The sequence below is a fragment of the Python bivittatus genome, unplaced genomic scaffold (genome assembly GCF_059951505.1).
Source record: "Python bivittatus isolate LINGU-HERP-01145 unplaced genomic scaffold, Pbiv_v1 ctg000980_np1212, whole genome shotgun sequence".
Taxonomy (NCBI): domain Eukaryota; kingdom Metazoa; phylum Chordata; class Lepidosauria; order Squamata; family Pythonidae; genus Python; species Python bivittatus.
Genome location: NW_028277125.1, coordinates 59880138 through 59887424, shown reverse-complemented (window position 1 = coordinate 59887424; position 7287 = coordinate 59880138). Strand labels below are relative to the sequence as shown.

The window sequence follows — 7287 nt, the reverse complement described above, 5'->3', positions numbered from 1 at the left end:
GTCTGTCCCCAATAACCTGCATGCTTTTCTCCATGAGCTTGGGTAGACAAGCGAAATCATCATCATCATCATCATCATCACCACCTACTACTATGAGAGCCACGCAATTCGGCAGAGAGCCCCCTCCTTCCAATCGCAGCCCCTTTCCCTTGTCCAGGCTGGACCCTCCTTCTCCGCCCCTCCTCCTCCCCCCCCCCGGCAGAGACTCCCCTTCTTCCTAGGCGAGCATCTCCTAAGTCCAGGCTCGCTCGCCTCATCCGAAGGCGACCCCCGCCTCTTATGGACAGCCTCCCCCCGGAATCCAGCCGTGCGTCTCCCCACCAGCCGAGCTGGCTCTTTCCTGGCCCGCTCATTTGCGGCAAGTCCCGGGCCACCGCAGACTTCCTCGGAGCTCGGCGGGGGAATGCCGGACTGCCCGGACAGCGGGGCCAAAGGCCCCCCACTCCATTCGAAAATCACCTTTTCCATCCTCGACATCCTGGATCCGCAGAAATTCAACAGGAAAAGCCCTTCGGCGGCTGGGAGATGGGATAACGCGCCGTTGGCGGGGGGAGACCGAGGCAAAAGTTTGGGAGGAGTTGAACTGGAATCCGAGCGCCGAAGGAGCGAGCTCGAGGCATCGCACGGTAGGCGCCTCGTTCCTCTGCTGCGAATGAGATCCGTGGGCTTCCTCCCTTCCCTTCCCTTCCCTCCCTCCCTCCTTCCCCGCCTGGAGTTCGTTCATCCCTGGCAAGCATTAAACGGGGCTTCCAAATATCCTTTGAACCTCCAAGACCAGCAGCTTCCCAAGGCGCCGAAGCAAAGGCCGCAGAGGCTGGTCAGACCCTAAAAGGCGAAGCCTTGCGCGGCCCAGAGGTTTGTCGCCTTCCTCCCATGATCGCTTCATGACAGAGTGACCGGGGGGCGGGGAGGGGGAGGGGGACGATCCCGCGATGGCGACCGCTGCCGCAGGGGATGCGAGCCGGCCGTAGGCTGGGTGCTGTAGGAGCGCGAGCAGCTGCCTCGTCCCTCCTCAGCCGCACTTTGGGAACGGCAAGTTGCTTTGCCTATTCAGTTCCTTGGATTACACCACCGCCTTCTCCCAACCCGGCGTCCCCAAATGCCTCGGACTACAAACCCCATCTTCGCAGCCAGCCGGGCTGACTGGGGGCGATGGGAACTGAGGTCCCTCGCCCATCTGGAGGCCGCCCGGTTGGGGAAGCCTGAGGCAGAAGTACGCGCGTTATTTGCTTGCCTTAATCGGATGGTTCCGTAAGAAAATATAAGCAGGGCTTGGATGAAGTTAAGAAAAGATGGGGGGCTGGGGGGACTGGAAGCTCGTCTCAGTGGTGGTTGGTAAGCGGGGCAGCTCTGCCGCGAATCACAGCCTGTCAGGCGGTAATCCAACAGGGGAGACTTTTTGACGGCACTATGGATTTGCTCCCGGTGGGCAGCGGCTAAACTTTAGGCGGGGAGCAAGCTCCCCTGTAATAAATAAATAAGAACCGGTCAATCTCAATGACTGTCTTTTAAAGGGGGCATGCTTAGGTTTGGCTCGCCAGCTCAGGCACCAGCGCTTTCCTCCAACGGAGATTCCGAAGCGGAGCGCGGCGCTGAGCATCAGCTCCTCTTGGAAGCGAAAGGCCTCGTTCTTCCGCTCTGCTCTGCGTCGCGCCCCCGGCCCGATCTGGTTTGCTCAGTTGGGCTGCTGCTGAGCGCCCAGCCTAATCAGCCGCTAATGAGGTCTCTCGCCCCGCCCTACGGAGCAAAGCCCTTTCCTGCATCTCGGGGAATGGAGCAGGGCCCGGAGCGAGCCGCGTCCTCCTTTAGGAGATTGCGGGAGAAAGGCGAGCAGCGAGCCGGTTCGCGAGCGCCGAGGCTGCCTCCGGCTGAGCTCTCCGCGCCCCCGGTTGTAGGCGAAGGCGCCTCTCGGAGGCTGATTGGCACCGAGATGCGCTCGGCAAAGGACAAGCCAGATAATTGTTCCTGTGGTCTCCCCACAAGAGGATGCCTTCGCTCCCCCTTGATCGATATCCCATTACCGACTCCCGCGTATCTCCTTCCCACAGCTTGCAGGTACCAACTTCAAATCTCTTTCCCGACCCGCTCTGATCCTCATATTGTTCGATTAAAACTTAACTTTAATAGATGACATCTATCGATCCGCCCCTTCACAAATCTGAAACTCCATTAGTTCGGTGAAGAAAAAGGAGATGGAAAAGAAGGGCGGGGGCAAAGAAGGACGATTCACTTCTTCTTGCAAGGGGGGAAAAAGCCAACCCAAAATCTTTACTCAGTTTTTAAAACATTTTAAACAATCAATACTTAAAAATGGTTAAAAATTGCTCCCACTTTCCCCAAATTAGCTTCCTTGGTTCTCTGAAGGATAATTCTGTTTGGAAGAGACTACCTAGTATTTCACAATTTTTGATGGGATGGTAAGTTTGCCTTAAACAAATAACACTCCTTCATTCAGATTCAGAAACCCCCATCCAAGAAAGTTGGTTTACATAAAGTTGGGTTCATACAACTTGATTGAAATCGACAGTACATGGATTCAGGTCAGTTTACAAGTTCCTCCTCTCCCATAAAATAAATAGTTTGAGGAAAGTATTGGGATGAAATGAATTGTGTGTAGTTTACTTTCAAATTTCAGTCACATTGCCACAGGATATGTGTGTGTGTGTGTGTGTGTGTGAGAGAGAGAGAGAGAGAGAGGGAGAGAGAGAGATGGGGGGATCAAATAGTGCAGGGAGGTGCAGAGAGTTGAGTTACTGGAGTCTCTCTGCCCCTTTCTTTTTCTTAATATGGGAACTGGCCAAGTCTTGAGTTTGCTCTGCATATGTTCAGAAGCATTGGTTGAGCTGTGCATAATTAATGTTGACTCTTCAGATTGATGTCTCCTCCTCCTCTTCCTCCTTCCCGCAGAAGTTCCTAGGACTTCTGAGCCCTAGAAAAAGACTCTGATCAGCTTCTAAAGATGTATTGGAATATATTCATGTTATAATATTTCAGATTTGTTGCTTAGCCACCCATATTTCTCTTTTTCTTATTTTTTTAAATAACTATTAAATTTTAAAATAGAAACAGTAAAAACTAACAAAAATTAATATTAAAGGAAGAAAATAAGAAAAAGAAAAGAAAATCAGAAAAAAAGAATGACCAAGGTCAAAAGTGTGAAAAAACAAAGAAAAAGAAAGATAAAGGAAGGAAAAAAAATGGACTTTCGACCCTCCTCACAACATATAAGTAATAGTATACATCAATTTCTTGCTCTAAGTTTGCAATATAACTTTCATTATTACTACAAACCCATTTTATTTCTAATAATCAAATCCATACTATATAATTTCATTTTTTCTATTTCCTGCAGAAAGTCCAAAAAAAGTTTCCAATTAACATTAAAGTTAAACAATGTTTTTTCTCAAATCAAAGCCATCAATTTCACCATCATAGACAACTCCATCAGCTTCACCATGCATTCTTCCACTGTAGGTAATATCAGATCCTTCTACCTCTGTACATTTTAAACCTTACTGCTGTTATCATATAGAAGAACAAAATTCCATAAATTTAATAACAAATATATTTTAACCTTAGTCAAAAATAAATCCATTTTGTAATCCAATCTATCATTTTCTCTAAGGAAAAAAAAAAGCAAATGAAATTTCTCCCCCTTTATACATAGATCCTTAGAACCCCTTCATTCAATCCTGGTCACAAAATAATCCCATTAATAACTACCAAAAACCTCAACATATATATTAACCACAATCAAATAAATTCACTTTGTAAACCTTCTATTTATTTTTAAGAAGTTTAATCTTTAATCCTTTCAAATAGTGTCCCACAAGTTGATTACCCATCATTCTCTCTTTGTCTTCTCCCAGAAATAGCCCAGCAATTTCTCTTTGTCTCTTCCCACGAACAGCCTCACCGGTTCAACACATTCCTTTTGCAAATCCAAGATAAAAAATGTTTCCAAGTTATTCTTCTCTTCCATTATTTGTATGTCCCCTTTGATCATTGTGACATCAGTTGCTTTCATTTGTAAATCTTTTCTGGCATCCTTTTCCATATCACTCTTATCCTTTGGCAGTTTTAAATCCATTTTCAAATCTACAACATCTTTGTTCATACCACCTTCCTAATCCAGCATTTTTTAAAACTCCAAATCCACATTCAAGTCAGACTCCACCTCCATTTCAAAATTAACCATCTTATCCAATTTTTCCTCTATTTTTTTTTAAGGGACTTGAATTTAGCTCCTAATTCATCAAACATTGATTGGAGTAAACTTAAAGAAGTCATTTTATCTTCTAACTGCTGCTGCAAAGGGCCTCTTCTAGCCATTTTTTTCCTTTCCCCCAAAGCAAGCAACCATAGATATTGTATAAGAGAAAGTAAGCAGACAGTTCATGCCCCTTGGTGCTTTTCAAGCTGTAATTGCAGGCACATGCCAGCAAAAAATACACAGAGAGCTCAAATTACTATCTTCTTCTGTTGTGAAATTCCAGCCAATCAACAAGCATATCACAGAAAAACAAAACAATTTCCAATAGAAAAATCAAATCCAATTAATACAGATGGAATTTCATAAGATTAAACTTTTAACAAATAAATCTTCCCCTTTCACCATAGTTAACTTCTATATCTTTTTTGTATTCTCCTTATCTTCCAGCTTTTTGCAAATTGTTCAATTTACAATAAAACTCTAATTCTTTTAAAATTATAGTCCCAGAAATAATGAAAAATAGTGAATTACTTCTGTTGCAAAGGAAGATCTCTCTTACACTGAAAAATAGTTATAATTCAAAGTGATTTAGAAATGGGGTTCAGCTGGCTCTAGTATCCATATGTAGGCTGCACCAGAGCTGTGAATTAAGGTGGATCCCCTGCCTCCCAGCTGCTTGCTTGCAGCTTCTGTTTCTGCAATTAGCTTACGAGGACCGGCCGTCTCGGAGACTGAATGGGTTGATTTCTTGCTTCTTCCTTAATCTGGAGCAAGTTGGGCAGCCATCGCTCGCTGCCAGCCACCGATCCAGCAGTGCTGTCTCCCCTCTCACAAGGAGATGATTAAGCCACCATTGTCCCCACCGGAAGTCTCCTTCACCCATATTTCTCTTCTTGTACTTGATCCTCTTATCTGCATCATCTGTTTTGTATATTCTTTCAAAAAATATAATAGGGAAAGGAAAGGCTCCCCACTTAAAGCATATGTTGCACTTGTATGTATGCATGCATTTGGAGGGAATCAGCTTCCAGAGAAAACAATAGTTAGGCAAGTCAGGTGCGATCAAGGGCTCCATGTGTTCAGGACTGGTAGTCAGTCTTCTGATGTCATCCTCATCAATGCCATTTTATGTTTTGTAGATGTAAACAGTACCGGAGAAAGTGGTGCAGCCATCCTAGAGGCATCAGAACAAGAAGAGCCAGGCCAGCAGAGGAACGACATCACAATGGTGGGGAGACCTGATTCACTCCACTCCCTTGACTTCCCTCCCTCCTCCTCCTCAGATCTGGATGAACCCAGTTCGCCAAGATTGTCCAAACGGCGCCGAGTGGAGCCCAGCTGTGCCAAACCTCGGCGAGCCAGGACAGCTTTTACCTATGAGCAGCTTGTGGCTCTGGAGAACAAGTTCAGGGCTACACGATACCTGTCAGTGTGTGAGCGCCTCAACTTAGCTCTGTCGCTCAGCCTGACTGAGACACAGGTCAAAATCTGGTTTCAGAACCGAAGGACAAAGTGGAAGAAACAAAACCCCGGGATTGATGGCCTGGTGCAACCGGGAAACAACAGTGCTGTGGCCCCAGCAGCAGGGAGCAGCAGTCCAAGCCCACCAGGGCCCAGCTCCTTGGCCTACCAGACTTTCCCATCTTATGCATCAGCCAATCTTCTCTTTCCAACAGCAGCTTCCCTTCCCTTGGTGGCAGCAACAGGAGGGGGAGCCTTCCCTTCCTTCCTTCGGCCTGCATATCTGACTCCATTTTATAACCCTCACCTCTAAAAGGATCAGAACCCAGATCAGCCATCCTCAATTTGATGGCCTACAGGAATGGCTGAGGAGGATAGGAGTAGAAGTTGACATAACTGGAAGGCCACTTAGGCTGGGGAAGTCTGCCTCAAATTGTGATTCCTCTATGTCTTTCATAAAATCATGTCTTCTAATACACTATCCTGATGATGCAATCATTATCTAGTTCTAGGTGCTTTGAGTCTTGTGATGGGAAAACATTAAAAGAGGGATTCTCAAATCTCTTCTCTCCCCCCCCCCCCTTTCTTGAGAAAACACACACCTGCAGTAGCAGTTTGAATCTGTGAAATCCTTTTGGAAGCAGAATGACTTAATGCAGGAGTTTGGATTTATTAAAAATGGAACCAGAGCTACCATAAAATACAGTATTTGGTATTTACAGTATGAAAGAAAGCACAGATCTTGTGGATTTAATGGTCAGCAAGAATGTCACATGCTGGTTCTTGTCCTGTAATCTAATGTCCTGTGATGCACTGAACCACTGTACCTCTGTTCCCACCTGTGTTAAATGTGCTAGATGCTAAAGCAGGCTGTTTTTCTAGGGGCCGATGCTGCATGACTTTGACTTCAAGCTCACTCCAAAAAGAAGTACAGGATATGTGTAATAGTGGAATATGCAAAATGTAGATTGGAAATGAAGACAATATTTTAATAAAACGTGTATTGTACTATACTCTCTTATATTTTAAAGCAGCTGTTCTCATGTGGTGGGATAAAGGCAGTCTAAATTTCAAGTAGAGTGTAATTAAAATGAGTTAAAACTGGGCAACCCTCTGCAGGTTAATTCACAACATAACTCTGGCTTTTGGACAATACACCAATCCATGATTCACTGAAATATCCCAATTGTTTGAATTTGCACAGCATGCAAACAAGCCAACTTCATTTTAAGTTAATGTGCTGTGTGAACACAGCCATTATATTCTATAAACTTTGCAGTCTGCACTATAAAGTGACTGTATTTACATACTAAATAATTAAAATTAATAGCAATAATTAAAAATTAGCAGTATTTTCACTAAGTGAAAATGGGTGTGTTATTGCTGTTAATTTGGTTTGGGCTGATTATCATTTGTGATCGTAACCCTGTAGTTAATAAGACATATTTTATCGTTCTATGATATACTTACCCAACTAGTCAAACTCTGGCTAAAGATCATGGCTTGGTACAATGTATAAACCCAACCATGCTCACAACTAAGTGGGGGCTCTCCTAGTGTGATTATCTGAGAATACTATGGGTTTGTTATTTGTTATAATTCTAAAAATATTG

At 44.7% G+C, this 7287-nt stretch overlaps 1 protein-coding gene across 1 annotated transcript; it reads left to right on the top strand.

Moving 5' to 3' along the window:
- The first annotated feature begins 228 nt into the window (after window positions 1–228).
- On the top strand, window positions 229–6669 carry NKX1-2 (NK1 homeobox 2). The gene is made up of 2 exons (XM_025176160.2): window positions 229–626; window positions 5353–6669. Exons 1-2 carry the CDS (start codon window positions 404–406, stop codon window positions 5985–5987), a joined length of 858 nt encoding a protein of 285 aa, XP_025031928.1. The 5' UTR covers window positions 229–403; the 3' UTR covers window positions 5988–6669.
- The last annotated feature ends 618 nt before the right edge of the window (window positions 6670–7287 follow it).

Coding starts and splice junctions, on each gene's coding strand:
- NKX1-2 (XM_025176160.2), top strand. CDS start 404: ATGCCGGACTGCCCGGACAGCGGGGCCAAAGGCCCCCCACTCCATTCG. Junction 627..5,352: donor CGAGCTCGAGGCATCGCACG/GTAGGCGCCTCG, acceptor TATGTTTTGTAG/ATGTAAACAGTACCGGAGAA.